The sequence below is a fragment of the Centrocercus urophasianus genome, unplaced genomic scaffold (genome assembly GCF_019232065.1).
Source record: "Centrocercus urophasianus isolate 14NV4802_14NV808 unplaced genomic scaffold, USGS_Curo_1.0 seq_34, whole genome shotgun sequence".
Lineage (NCBI taxonomy): Eukaryota > Metazoa > Chordata > Aves > Galliformes > Phasianidae > Centrocercus > Centrocercus urophasianus.
Window position 1 is genome coordinate 1,858,684 of NW_024884911.1, and position 14,537 is coordinate 1,873,220.

The 14,537-nt window shown below is 51.7% G+C and overlaps 1 protein-coding gene across 1 annotated transcript in view; it reads right to left on the reverse strand.

The window, feature by feature from the left end:
* Nucleotides 1-14,537, reverse strand: part of ASTN2 (astrotactin 2) — a 257,225-nt gene that overhangs the window by 174,646 nt on the left and 68,042 nt on the right. Inside the window, exons 4-5 of the mRNA XM_042830923.1 lie at nt 13,544-13,693; nt 8,102-8,209 (exon numbers count right to left, since the gene is read on the reverse strand). Coding sequence (XP_042686857.1) covers nt 8,102-8,209; nt 13,544-13,693 — 258 coding nt within the window. The remainder of the gene's footprint in view (nt 1-8,101; nt 8,210-13,543; nt 13,694-14,537) is intronic.

The window sequence follows — 14,537 nt, forward strand, 5'->3', positions numbered from 1 at the left end:
ACTGAACCAAGGCTATGGGACTTCTGCTCGAGCAGCACTGTGCTTTCCAGCTCAGCTCTTTATTGCTCACAGACAGTTTGCTGCCAGCTGTAAGACAGCCTGATGGAAAAGCAGCTTCTTCCCTCGCTCCTTCAGCAGAAGGACACTCCTGTTTTCCATCCCACCACTGATGCTCCAGCATAAGCACTCCTGCACTGTGCTCAAACACCCATCTGGAGGTAACCAGCTGAGCGGCAGCCCTCTAGCAACACAAATGTATTCTTAACAACCCACTGCTAACTAAACAAACCTCAACAGGTTCAGCAGGGCTGCGCGCTCCGGCTCGAGATGTGAAACAAAATGAATAATTCCTCCCTTGTCCTGGGGGTGGGATCCAACGCGGCTCAGCGCTGCAGGAGAAGCTGTGCTCGGGCACTTCCCTCCTCCCCCTGTGATCTCTGGGCTTCCAGGAAAGTGTTTAAATTGCAGATTTGCAAACAGTGCTTGCACAGAACAGGCTGCTATCAGTCGTCAGCTACAGGAGAAGGTGTGGAAGGGAATGCACAACCTCCCCAGGTGGAAGATGGGACTCAGGAGCTCCTGAAACCCCCAGTGCACAATCACAGTTTCAGCTCGTGGTCCAAAAAGCCCATGATGACGATTGCTGTGCTATGTCTGGGCACAGCCAAGACCGAGCTTGCTCCCTAGATTCCTAGCAAATTCTTGCTATCCTGAGATGCTCGTTCCTTATTTTTAATTAATCAGCTTTCTGCTGTGCCTTGGGTGGTTTTGATGGAGCTCAGCCTTGGTTTTAGCCTAACTTGCAGGGGGAAAGCAATGGGGGCAGCCCAAAACCCAGCAGTGCCCACAACCAAAGGGGAACGAACCAGGAGGATGGGCAGGAGGAATCACATCCTATCAAATGGGGAAAATCAACCTGCCAGGCTGTGCGAGGGAGAGGTAGGAAAGAAAAGGGAACTGTGCTGGTGCTTGCAAAGCACCCCCTCCCCTGAACACTGTGCACCTCCTGCAAGATGAAGATAAATTCAAAGCCACTCTGCAAGCAGCCCCTCCAAATGCACCGTGCCTCCTATGAAATATCATTTGCTCGTGCAGTTAATTACTCACTGCTTTGTACACTTTCCCTTGCTCATCTAATGAACAAGGTGGGGGAAAAGTACAGTGAAACTCCAGGCTCTTTTCTGTCTGACAGTGGCAGCGCTGCTTAACTCCAAGAAAGGGAGAAAGAAAAAAAAAAGGTAAGCTCAGACCACGTATGGATTTACAAGCAACACAAATATCCCGTGCTCTCCGTAATACGATGTTTCTAAATCAGGCTCATAAATACATACTTGGAAGATTAGTCTATAAAAAAAAATAAACTTTAATTACCCCATCTTTATCAGCACACAGCCCTTCGTGTGAGCCACATGTGGGCGTTAAACGCCGAGAGCTTTGCAATCTTCCCCACCTCCCCATGATAACAGCATAATACAGCATGCTTCGAGGCTACTCGAATATTAACATGCATTTCTGCCACCCGAGAAAGACAAGGATAGGGGAAGCATTGCAAGAGCTGGGACTGCTTAGCAACACACAGCACAGCTGCCAGCACGGGCATGCCAAGCTGCGTGCCAGGAGCCGCTGCATCCCAGTGCCCACTGCATCCCAGTGCCTGCTGCAACCTGAGAATCCACTGCATCCCAGTGCCCACTGCATCCCAGTGCCTGCTGCAACCTGAGAATCCACTGCATCCCAGTGCCCACTGCATCCCAGTGCCTGCTGCAACCTGAGAATCCACTGCATCCCAGCACCCACCACATCCCATCCTGGCAGTGCCAGCAGCAGCCCAGCTACAGGCACCCGGGCCACAGAGCTCCATGCACGGTGTGCCCATGCTGTGCGCTGCTTTTTGCACGTCAGACGAGTTCAGCACTCCTAATGATGCTTCTTTATGTTCCAGCAGAGGCTCATTAATACAGTACAACAGCGTTTCCAGGACAGCCTCACACACGGAAACATCTCAAGGTGTTTTACAAGCGGGAGATCATGTTAAATCAAATCAAATACCAATCAAGATTAGCGGCAGTGCTGGCAGGCTGCTCTCAGCATCCAGCACCCCACACTCCAGTCTCATCTCCCTGCCCCCCACCTCTGCCCCACGCTGGGTCTCTCGGGATGCACCTCTTCCCCCAGCCCTCCCTGCAGGGACCGCTCTGCCCCAGCGCCAGCATCCAGCAGGGGATGCACATCACTGCAGCAAGGTTCCCCATCAGTGTCAGCAGCAGATGGGGGAGATCAGATGCATCTGAATTTAGAGAGGATTTCATCTCGCTAAGAACACGCTGAATCACATTAATGCTATTAACACTTATGAATTACCCGCTGGCAATCAGCCAAGTGCAGGAGGCCACAGGAAAAGAAAACCAGGCTTTCAGGTGCAGGGGAGGCAGCAAGGGGAGGTCAAGGCTAGGTGGATGGGGCCAGTGAAATCGTGGGCCCAGGGCTAAGCCTGCACCCCAGCTCCTGCTCACCCCAGCAGTGCTGCAGCTGCTGATGTGCTTCTGGAGCGTTAATGCTCCTGCACTGAATAAACGCGTTTGTTTCGTATTTATGCATTTGCTTCGTGTTTATGCAGTTTCCAGCAGCGCTCCCACTTCGCTCTAAAATGCAGAGCCTGCAGCTTGCAGCACTGTGAGCTCATTTCAGCTCTGAGGAGGAGGAGGAAGGGGGAAGAGAAGGGCAAAAAGGAGCCCTGCAGGTTGTCACGGACCAGGACAGCAGATGAGAAAGGGAGAGAAAAGAGAGAGGCGGCTCAGGCTGAGGGCTTGCTGGGTCCCAGCAGGGCTCCCCGTGCAGCTCCTTGGGGAAAATTCCTGCAGCCCAGTTTGCTCTTCAGTGCTGCCACTTCTCTTGCATATCACAGATCACGGACAATTAAAGGCAATGAAGTCAGCTTTGCTTTCATGTTCTCTGTGCAGAATCAGTCGAGATAAAATCACATTAAAGAAGCAGTTACATGCATAACGTCAGAGATTGTCTGCACTGGAATTTTCTTTCATGCAAATCAATGGAAACATTTCGCTCAGAATTAAGGTCTCATTTTTGTGCTCTGTTTTGAAATCCAGTCCCAGTTCTACACTATTTGAGCACTAACACAAATCTGAGCGGGAGGCTTCAAGGCAAGGAGGAGGGAGAACAATTTTCAAGCCAGCACCACAAAAACATATTTCCTACAGGAAAAAGGAAAAAACAAAGTAATCAGTATCTACTCAATAGCTCGCATCGTGTCACAGCCCTGGGAGGATTGCTGACAGTGAGCCGAGCTGGGATCACAGTGCACACGGGGTGATGCTCAGCCAAGCTGGGCTGCTTCAACACCAGGCATGCAAAAAAAAAGCCCCAAACAACCACTTTTCCTTCTCTCTCTATTTCCAAAGGAGACGCACAACACGAATCCCTGCTCTGCAAGACCTCCCAATGGGTTGGGGCACGGCTGTGCCTCAGTTTCCTCAATGCAGAGCTTTCCCACGCTGCCTTCCAGCACTGTTATTGCTCCGGGAAGGGATACATCTCAGCATGGGCAGAGTGAGAAGCAGCTCGCCGTGTGCCATCCCCTCTGCCCTGCCGGACTACCTGGGGAGCAGAGCCTTGTTACCATGCGGAGGGCGACAGCGCAGCGATTAGTGAAAATTTGTTACCCGCATGCTTGGAACAAAATTAAATTAAAAGCGCTGCTTTGCTGTCAAGATAAGGGCCAAGCTGGGGAGATAATTTTTCACTCTCAAACACTCAATTACCGGCGGAGGCTGCATCAGATACCATCAAAAATAAATAAATAAAGGGAGAGGCCCGTGCTGCCTCCGGGAGCGGCTGTAACTGCGTTATCTGCGGCACAGCCTGCGGAAGTTAAAGAGCCTGCGGCTGCCGTGCACTGCGACCGCTCTAATTGCCAGCCCCTCGCTTTGCAGCTGCTTCCTGCATTGGGTCTTCTCCCCTGAGCTGCCCCAGCACAGCTTCTGGATGCCATTGAGCTGGGAAGAATGAGGGGCTGAGGGTTTATCTGCTGATGCAAGGCATGCGCGCTCTCTCCGCAAAATAAGCCTTCATGCAAAAAGCAGCACGCTCATTAGCTTGCTGGGAAAGTGGCATCGACAGTGCAGCCTTGGTAGCTGAGCAGGAGGGAAGTTGCAGCAGCCTGAATCTGTGTCCAGTGTGGAGCTGAGCACGGGGCAGGAGGCACCAAGTAGGGCTGTGCGTGGGGCAGGAGCACTGTGTGGGGCTGTGCGTGGGGTGGGGGATGCACACCAGTGCTCCAGAGGTAAGGACCTGTGCCACAGTGTGATACATGTATGATGTCCTCTCTCGGGTGTCTGTCCTTGCAGCCAGCAGCATTGCTCTGCATGCCATAAACCAGCCACATGTGCAAAAGACACCACCTCTGCTCCATCCACCTGCAGCTCCGTCCTTCCTTCCCTGGGAAACCCCCTCTGCAGGAGCTGGGGCACAGCACAAGGCTCAGGACACGCCGATAATTCCACTTTCTGGTGCAAGTATCAAAACACGACATGCTTGCTTTATCACCTTCTGTCTCCTGTTTGATCCCTGACAGGGAATCACTGCACCGCGGGCTGCAATGGCACAGAGCAGGGATGCAGCACACTGAGGCCAGCAGCAGGGTGACACGGTGACACGGTGACACGCTGCCCCACCACCACGGCTCAGCCCCACTGGGGCCAGCACGCACCGAGAGCACTACTCAAATTTCATTCTGCATTTCATTTAGTTCCCCATGAAATAATAAGTGTCTGCCGCCTCTGGAGACAGGAGAGGATCAAAGCGAAGCTTCCTTGTATGTAACAGACTCCGAATACCTAATATTCGCTTATAAAAGGCCTTGTTTTAAACACCAAATACAGAGGCAGATCAAAGCTCGGCTTCTCATTTCTCTAACAGCCCTCAGAAGACTTTGCCAGCCAGCAAGGCACACACATGCGTGCACACACGCGCCTGACACCAATCCAAGGTGCATAATTGGGCTCTGCTAATTTGTGCTAATTTTCCACAGCACCGTGTGTTATGGAAACAGTTGGATGCCTTGTTCAGGAAGACCTCACCCAACAGCAACCCACACCACAGTGCACAATGCATCCCACATCCCTGCATCCCACAATCCCCAAATCCCACGTCCCTGCAGCACCAAGGAGCTCTCTGGGGACAGGTAAGCAGCACCCAGCTGACAGCAATGCACAGGAATTCAGTGGGATGTTTTCCCTTGCACCAGGCTGCAGCTCAAGGTAAAGTGACCCAGGGTGCTCATCCCCTCGGGTGGATGCTGGATGCATTTTGCAGTGGGGGTGGACAAGGAGCTGTGCATCGTACAGGAAGGATTGGTGCAGTCGGTCCCATTTTCCTGCTTTGCTTTTTGCTGCTAATCTTTTCCTCTCAAACTCAGCAGCAGGACCTGGCTGAACACAACCTGTGCTGCTCTGGAGAAGGGAGGAAGTGAATATGCATCAAAGTCTGATCCCTCCCATGATAGGTAGCTGAGGATAGCATCACTGCCAGGCGCTGGGCTCTCCTGGAGACCTCAGTGCTCCTTTATGATGGCCTCAGATGGGGCCCTCCATGCACTGCAGCTGCTGCACCTGCTGCAACTCTCTGAGCTGGGAAGGAGCTGGGGTGTTCCCAGCTTCCCCAGGGCTCAGGGGGAAGTAGGGGAGAGGAGGGAGCTCTGGCCATAGGGATGGAGAGCTGAGGAGGGCACAGAGCTGCCGAAAACAAAATCACAGAACCATTAAGGTTGGAAAAGACCTGAGATCCCCAAGTCCAAACCCAACCCACCCCACCATGCCCACCAACCACGTCCCTCAATGCCACATCTCATGGTTCTGGAACACCTCCAGGGACAGTGACTGCACCACTCCCTATGCAGCTGTGGCAGTGCATCACTACTCTATCAGAGGAGAAATGTTTCCTAATATCCAACCTGAACCTCCCTTGGCACAAGTTGAGGCCATCACCTCTTGTCCAAACAAACAGTTTGCAGGGAAAAGCCAAAATTGGAGAATCCAAAGGAGTTGGAAATGAGGGACAGCATCTGTCCCTACAGTCAGCCTCAGCACTGCTCCTCTGTGCATTCCCATATTGAAAAGTAAATGTCAGTGACTGCTGCTGTGGAGATACCAAGCAGGCTGACAGCTCACACAGCTGCACACTTGCCCTCCTTCAGCATTTACCTATGGGAATGTCCCACTCATTTACCTTGTCAAGCACACCCCTGGGCCCCATGAAACCTGCAGCTTTTCTTCTGCTGCAGACAAATTAAGCCTACGACCACTTAACCAGCTTGCTTTGGTGCGGCACGAAGTCACAGCCAACCTGCACGGCGCGGAGCAGAAACTTGCCATCACACCGGCTGGGATCAATGACAGCGTTGGTAATTGAGCTCAGATCTACAAAAGTGAGGAGAGGAATTTCTCTCCTCGGACCCGATAACTATTTGCAGCATCATCAGTGACACACAACCATCACAGAATCGATAGGGGAACATCACTGTACAAATTAACCGCATCTGACCACGCGTCCTTCTCCATTAGAATTATGATCTTGTCCAATTATGGATCTTTCTGAACCTGTAATTATGAGTTTGGTACTGTGACTTCCCACTAAGCTATTGCTTCACTTCCACGAGGGAGAAAGAAGTCAATGAAAGGATAATGGAAAATTCCTTTCAAGGACGCAGTGATGGCAAAATTTAGCTAGACAGGAAGGAAAATACAATGGGGACTTTACTCAAGACAATTCCCTTGTTTAGCCATTACCAAACACAAACAAAGCTGCTTTCTGCAGCATCACTCAATCCCTAACCCAGATCTAACAGCCAGCTCTGCCCCCTGAATTCCCTTCTAACTCAGCCATCAAAGCTGCTCAGGTGAACAAATCTGTATTCAAAGGAAAATAAAGCATTCTTCCTGTTTATCTGTTCCCTTCTCCTTGCTGTAAAGGAAGCATAAACAAACAGCTCAAACAAACACACCTCAGATGTCTCTGCAGTAGCTATAGGGGGTTTCAAGAGACTGATGGAGCACTTGGCCCAATGGGAAAGGTGCAGAGGCAGCAGGAAAGCCAGGCTTTATTTGCTTTCCCTTACAACACATCTTTTCCCCTCGCTTGCACCCAATGATCCCCTTCCCAACGAAACAAGAGAGAAAACCCAACTTCAGCAACTTTCCCAAAGTACCCATGGGCTTGCACACAAGCACTGCAGTGTAACTCACAGAGCAAAGGACTTGGGAGCATTTCCCACTTGTGCCACCAAATTTCAGCACTGTTTCTGTTGTCACTGTGTGCCACACAACACATTTCTTCCTTGTTTTCAAAAACAGGTATCAAGAAACCATTTTACTCTTAATCCAGCTGCATTTACACTGCAGTGTAACTCCATTTGATTTCTCTCCTGGCCTTCCATCCAAAGCTCCTTTTAAACCCAGTGGTAATTTCCCGTGGCTCTAAAACACACAGGAAAACATAGAATCCCCACATTTCAGCAGGAACACACACAATACACCCATGTGTGCACACATTTATTCCAGCATGCAATCATCGAGCTGATCACAGGTGCTGAGGTAATTTCACATTCAAATCAACACTTTGCAAGCATTTATCCCAGTGCCTCATCACTGGAACAAAAGGAGGTGTGTGCTGTGCTGGGTACAGACACTGCTCTGGTGTGCTGCTCTCTGCTCGAACATGGAAAGCAGAGGGAGCAGGCCCATGGCACAGCTCTGAATCTGCTCCCCAGCGAAGCTTTGTGGAGGAAGCATCCCCAGCATTCCCCATGGGGAAATGGAGCTTGGAAGCAACGACCTGGCCTGCTGAAACAGATGACTGATACCAGAAACCAACAAACTACGAACTTCAACAATATCACTGGGTAAAGCTATCAGCAGCTCCCGCACCCCGCAGCACCACAGAAACACTGCATCTCAGGATGCTGTCCCTATACAAACTACTATCATCCTTACCTGCAGTCATGCATTACCCAAGGGTGCAGTCAAGCTGCTCAGCCCCTTTTGTCTCTTCTAGCCACGTGCAGCACAAGTGGCTGTTTTATTCTTACCTTTGCTTCGCCTCCTGCTCCGGTACTGCTCAGTGTAAAAGGTGAGCTGGGTTTCATCATCCGCCTCTGAGCCAGAGTTCCCTTTGGCGCGACCAAAGCCGATCCCACCTGAAGTGACAGAGAAGAAAAGATCAGAGAAGCACAGAATGATTGTGTCAGAAGGGACCTCAAAGCACCCCCTGCCCCAATCCCCGCAGTGGGCTGGTTGCCCCCCACCAGCTCAGGCTGCCCAGGGCCCCATTGACGACCTTGGGCACCTCCAGGGATGAAGCACCCACAGCTCTGGGCAGCAGTGCCTTGAGGCCTCCAGAGGTGGCCAGGCACTTTGATCACTTGTGATTCTGCCAATACTTAATGGCCCTCACGCCAATGGCAGCATGAGCAAATGCTCACGACACGCTTGCTACCACGAGACAACTGCAATGGATATTACAAAGAAAACCTCCGCACTCGAGAGCTGCTCCTCCCAGAGACACCCACACAGTGCAGCACAGCGAATCTCAGGGGCTCACTGCACAGAAAAACCACAGCAGAAATAAAAGAACAGAGCCTGCACTTAGGAGCATTCAGGACCCCCCAGTGCAGGGCTGGCTCCCAAGCACTGAGGTCTGCCTGCTCCCCGCACACAGTGGGGACGCGGGAGTCACAGACACCTCTGTGTGCCACCTCCGTGTGACACAGAGGGAAAGACAGATGAGAAACAGTGCTGGCAGGAGGCCTGCAATCCTAACAAAGTTTCAAGCAAAGAGGCCCCTGGAGGTTGACAGTGGGCCTTTAAACCGCCATTAAAATATTTTACTGTTTTTAAAAAATCCTTTATTCTAGGCAGCAGCGCAGATTGTTGGCAGGGGAACAGAAAACGAAAGTGCTGCCTCCTGCCCTGGGAATTCTCCATCACTGGGATGAGAGGTGGGTAGAAGAGCTTTCAGATCCGGAGCTCCACGGGATGGGCTGGAGCAGGGGCTTGCTGTGCTGTGCTCAGGCCATGCCCAGCAGCACCGAGGGCTGGAGCCGAGCAGTGCCCAGGGTGGGAGGCACTGAGGAGAAACGGGAATGAAGGGCTCTGAGGTGATTCACGCCGCTGTAAACGCTGCCTGGTGTTTGCTGCTTTACTACCAGGTGTGATTTAGGGCCCTTAAGTGTGACCATTAATTACCTGGTGTTACCGAGATATTTCTATTAGGGTCCTAGAAAGCAGCAGGAGGGCATTAATACAGCACAGAGCTGACAACAGCATTGATGCCAGTGGCTGTGGGGCTGGGACCCCATTCACAGCTTTGCCTCCAGACCCCCCAAACCCACAATCTGAGGGTCCCTTCCATCCCACCACACAAGCTGCAAACCACAGGGCCAGCAGCTAGCAGCCGTGCTGGCACAGCAGCAGGGATGGCTGCAGCAGTGCTGCCTTACTGCATAAAAGGCACGGAGCAAAACCCCACGCTTTTTTGCAGGGCAGAGGGCCAGGTTCAGCTTGGCCCAGTCTCGTGCCAGCCCACATCCTGGCCCCCAGCTGCCCCGTGTTTGCTTGCTGCCCGCGTCTCCGTGATGGATGGTGCTGACATGTTACATTACTCAGGCTGGATGTCTTCGGAGAACTGGTGACAGCGATATTGCATTTTCTGATTACCCAGAACCGTGCAGGATGCCAAAGTACAGGAGGTGGGGACCCAGCGCAGCTCCCCAGCCCGTGGTGGAAACGTCTGCTCCAATCCATCAGGGCAGGGATGCTTCTATCCCGCACAGCTGCCGCGGGCACTGGGATTCATCTTGGTGATGGTTTTCAGGGTGCAGGGATGGAGCAAACCCCGATCACCACCCCAATCCCGAAGCAGAATGAGGTGCTGTGGGTGGAGATAAGGTGGCACAGACACAGCCCCCCTGCAGCAGTACTGCAGCAGCAGAGCTGTGCTGGCGCAGCACAACGCCAGCGCCATGGGAGTGCTGCAGCACTGCACTGAAACTTTTAGCAAGTGGGAGCTGACACCACAATTACTTCGCTAACCCCCCCCCCCCCCCCCCCAGAAAAAAAAAAAAAAAAAACCCAGAAGGTCCTAGAGGGCTGCGATATCTGTTTTAAAGCACAGCAAACAACTCCCAAATCCCACTGCTGGTGTCCCCCCCAGCACCCACAGATGAAGCCAGCCCCAAAGGACGGCAGAAAGGTGCTCACATTGAGCACTTGCCAAACGTCTCAATAAGGTGCTCTTGCTGCTAATCCTGTTTGCAGATTGACAAACTCATTAATCCTCTCAAACAGCCCTCAAACGCTGCTGTGCTGGGCAGTGTGTGCTGATGTGGGTTTTCAGTCTGATGCTCATTTAGGTGGGAGCGAGGAAGGGATCCAAAGCAAACACATCCCATGATCACACAATTAAGGATCCTATCATTAACAGGTGTATGCATTGCAGCCCAGCTGGGGTTGGGCAGGCCCTGTAATTTGGGGATTTGGGGTGGCCAAGTGCATCAGCACAGATCCCAGGGCTCCAGATAGTCCCACAAAGCCCACCTGGTGGTTCAGGAAGGTGGCAATGACCCCACAGCCCCTCTGCTGTGACACGAACACATCGTGTGGGCAAGAGAGGCAGATTCTCTGGAATTTTGCTTTTAGGACTGCTGTCAGGAGTTGCCAAGACCCCAACCTTTACGGCATGGCAGCACTGCATTCTGCTTCCACCAGGAGAACCCGACAGGAGCAGGATATGATGCTGTGACCTGCCTGAGGTGAATGCCCTGAGTGAGCCACAAAAAGTGGGATGGGGGCAGAAGGGAGGAGGGCAGCAATGGGGACAGCCTGTCCGAGCTGCAGTTCTGGGGTCTGTAGCTTTTGGTCAATTATGGCACAGAGGTGACCTCTAAAATACATTAAGACACAGCCCTGCTCTACACTAAATCATGCCTCGGATTGAACAGTCCATTAATCACGCATTTATTTTAAAGAGCAAAGCACCTACGGACCTTTCCCACTTACCAAAGAGGAGAACTGCGTGTGAGCACAGGAGCTCTTAGCCACCAGCCTCACTCCAGTGCTGCATTTTGGGGACTTTTTACAAATGCAAAGGTGACTTTCACCAACACACCGATGGCCAGGGTGCTTTTAAGCTCCTGCCCCAGGAGAGGGCACCAGACCCCTCTCAGAGTGTACCCACCTCCCCAGGGCCACCTCCAGCCCTCTGTGTTGAGCACCTAGCCCAGCTCCTGGTCCTGGAGTGGCCTTGGGGACAGCCTGGCCCTGGGAGGGGGGGCATGGGGACAAGCAGCATGGCAATGGGCATGCAGCACAGCGTGTTCCCATCCTGGCAAGTGTAGGGCTCCTAGTGCAGCCCCAGCAATGTGGAGCCCACCATCACCTGCAGCCAGGAGCCACCCTCCTGCACCTGCACTCACACCATCCTCCTTCCCTGTATTATTTATAAAGCTTAAATGCACTCCACTCAATAAAAGCGTCTGGGGAGAACGTTTGTACAAAAAAGGCATTGCACTCAAAGAAGTTATGTGGGACTGTAAATGGAGAAGGTTCATGCTTTCTTTTTTATTTTTATTTTTTTTTATAAAAGCACATCTTGGCAAAATATGACCTTTCTCGGAGCTGTTAGAAACACTTAGAGCAGAGTCAGATTTAATGACAAGCAATAGGCAGCAGTTTAAATGCACTTAGTGTGGGGACACGTAGCAAGGAAGAGCTTAGCTGAGATTTGTTTTTCTAGGGCTGAGGTTTGGGACTGTTTGTTTTCTGCTGCTGTTTGGTTCAGGCCTCCCTTCTCGCCATGGTGCACTCAGGGACCTTTTGGAGCCTTTCTGCAAAGGAGAAAATCCTTTGGCTGCGAGCAGTTCTTGCACAGAGAGCCCTCCAGCTGTAGGACTCTGATGAGGTTAAGCATTAATTAAATCGAACCGCAAGAAAATAATTACACACACGCATCCGTCAGGCCAACTTGTCACTACCCAGTAACAAAGTTGGATGCAAACTCCATCAGCAGAACTGTCATGTGGCTGTTAGAGGGAAATAAATGCATCCCAAACGGACAATTTCATTTAGAGGGAGGAAGGAAAAAAAAAAGAAAAAAAAAAGGATTGCAAAGGATTAATGAGGCGAAGGGTTTGTGTTTGCAATCGGATGTAAAATGCAAACATCGTAAGTTGTGATATCATCATTTAACCTTAATGCTTGGGAGCGCTCCAACCACTCGCTGCTGCAGGGACAATTAAATGTGGGCTGTAAAACCCTCACTCCCAGCACAGAGCAGTGCCCAGAAGAACAGGAACAGGAGAAAAAGGAGAGCTTGGGACCATGGGGAGCTCTTTGCTGGAGCTGCCTTGGTTTGCATGCTTTTTTACAGCATGGGTCTCACTCAAATGTGCCCCTTGGAACCTTCTAGATGTCCAAAAGACCTCCTCCTGTCTTGGAGCTTTGGGGACCTTCTAGAGGACGTTCAGAAGGCCTTCCCCTGCACTAAGGACCTTCTGGAGTACATTCAAGAAGACCTCCTTTTGCTCTGGTGTTCTTGGAGAACACCTGGAGGACATTCAGAAGGCCTGAATGTCCATTTGGAGGATGTCTAGATGTCCTCCCACCATAAGGACCTCCTAGGGATCTTCTAGAAGATTTTCAGAAGCCCTCCTCCTGCCTTTGGGCTGTTAAGAACCTTCTGGAGGATGCTCAGAAGACATCTTTCTGCCTTGGGGACCACCTGGAGTACATTCAAAAAGCCTCCTCCTGCCCTAGAGACCATTTGGAGGACATTCCCCCAACACCATGTGGCACAAGTGGACACGGAGCACAGGTTTTGTAGGAAGAAGCACCAGCTCAGTGTGTTGGGATGAGGAGACATCCCCCAGGGATGGGTGCTGGGGCAGCTGGCAGCTGGCTCATGCTGTGCTCCAGCAGCAGGCATCACGCCTCTTCCCAGGTTCAGCTGAAAGGATTCATACGGCTGTTCTATTAGTGACCAAAAGCCTCTTGCCTACACGTGCTTTAAAGCGAAATAAAACCATAAAATAAACAACAACAACAACGAAAAAAAGAATTTGGAGCAGGAAATCAGGGAAGTTTCAGCAGGCAGTCACTGCGGACCCCAAAGCTTCCCCCCTTGGCCACACTAAAATCCAGCTACACGGATTTGAATAACGACTAGAAAACATACCAAATAATTTAAACCAGTTAAAGAGTCAGAACGTTTTCTTCACACTGAGTGAATAATTTATGGACAGCGCTATAAAGAAAGAAAAAAAAAAGCCCTCTCCAGGCCTGTATCGCAGCAAAATGTATCCAGAATAAAAGATCACATTTCAGACTCATAAATAAATGAAAAACAAACCCAATAGTAAGCAGAAAGCACAGTATATCCTGCCCAGCTTCCCACAGAGCGCTGGGCAGACACATCTGCTCACCACCCCAGAGGAAGAGCTCCATCCCCACGCACACACATCCCAGCACCATCCTACCTCGGGGTCGGCTCCGGCGTTTGCGTCTCCCCACAGAAGTGCTGCGCAGCGCGGGCTGGAGCTGCCCGATCTCGATGGGAGTGTTGGTGCGGAAACTCTCCTTGAACTTCTGCATCAGGGACTCCACCGTCTCCTGAGTCACCTCGGGAGCTGCAAGGCCAGCAAAGGGAGAGCAGTTAGAAGGGTTTGGAGGGAAGAGGCGTGAGGAGCAGCGGAAGTGTCTGGGTTTGTTTGGCCAGGGGAACAGGAGACTGCAGTGAGGCATGATGGCATCCTGCAGCCCCTCATAGCATCCTGCAGCCCATCATGGCATCCTGCAGCTCATCATAGCATCCTGCAGCCCATCATGGCATCCTGCAGCCCCTCATAGCATCCTGCAGTCCCTCATGGCATCTTACAACCCCTCATAGCATCCTGCAGCTCATCATGGCATCCTGCAGCCCCTCTTGGCATCCTGCAGCCCATCATGGCATCCTGCAGCCCTCACAGGGAGCAAAGGGGCAGTACTGATCTCTGCTCTCTGGTGACAGCAACAGAACCCGAGGGGACAGCATGGAGCTGCACCAAGGGAAGATCAGGCGAGGGTTTGCTCTGCCCCATCATCCAGTACTGCCAAAAAAATAACTCCAAACAGAACTGTCGTATGAAACCCATTGCACGCCCACACAGCAGGCAGAAGCAATGAATATGTTTGCAAATGGCAAAGATGAAATTTGGGATCAAAAGGTCTGCCTTCTAGAAGGCCACAGAGGTCGCCCAGGTTTAACAAATAGCTTGGCCTCTGTCAGCAACTTGAATAAACTCATTAGTGGAGCGTGACCTCTGCCTCCATCAAAAGAGTCCTGGAGCCTCAGATCAGCTCCCGGAGCTCCCCATGCCCACAGCACACCTGTGCCCATTTGGGGCCATAGGGATTCCCTATGCAGCACATGCAGAGATGCACCAGTGGAGAATGGGGAGACAGACATGCAGGATGGGGAGCTTGTAACCCTAC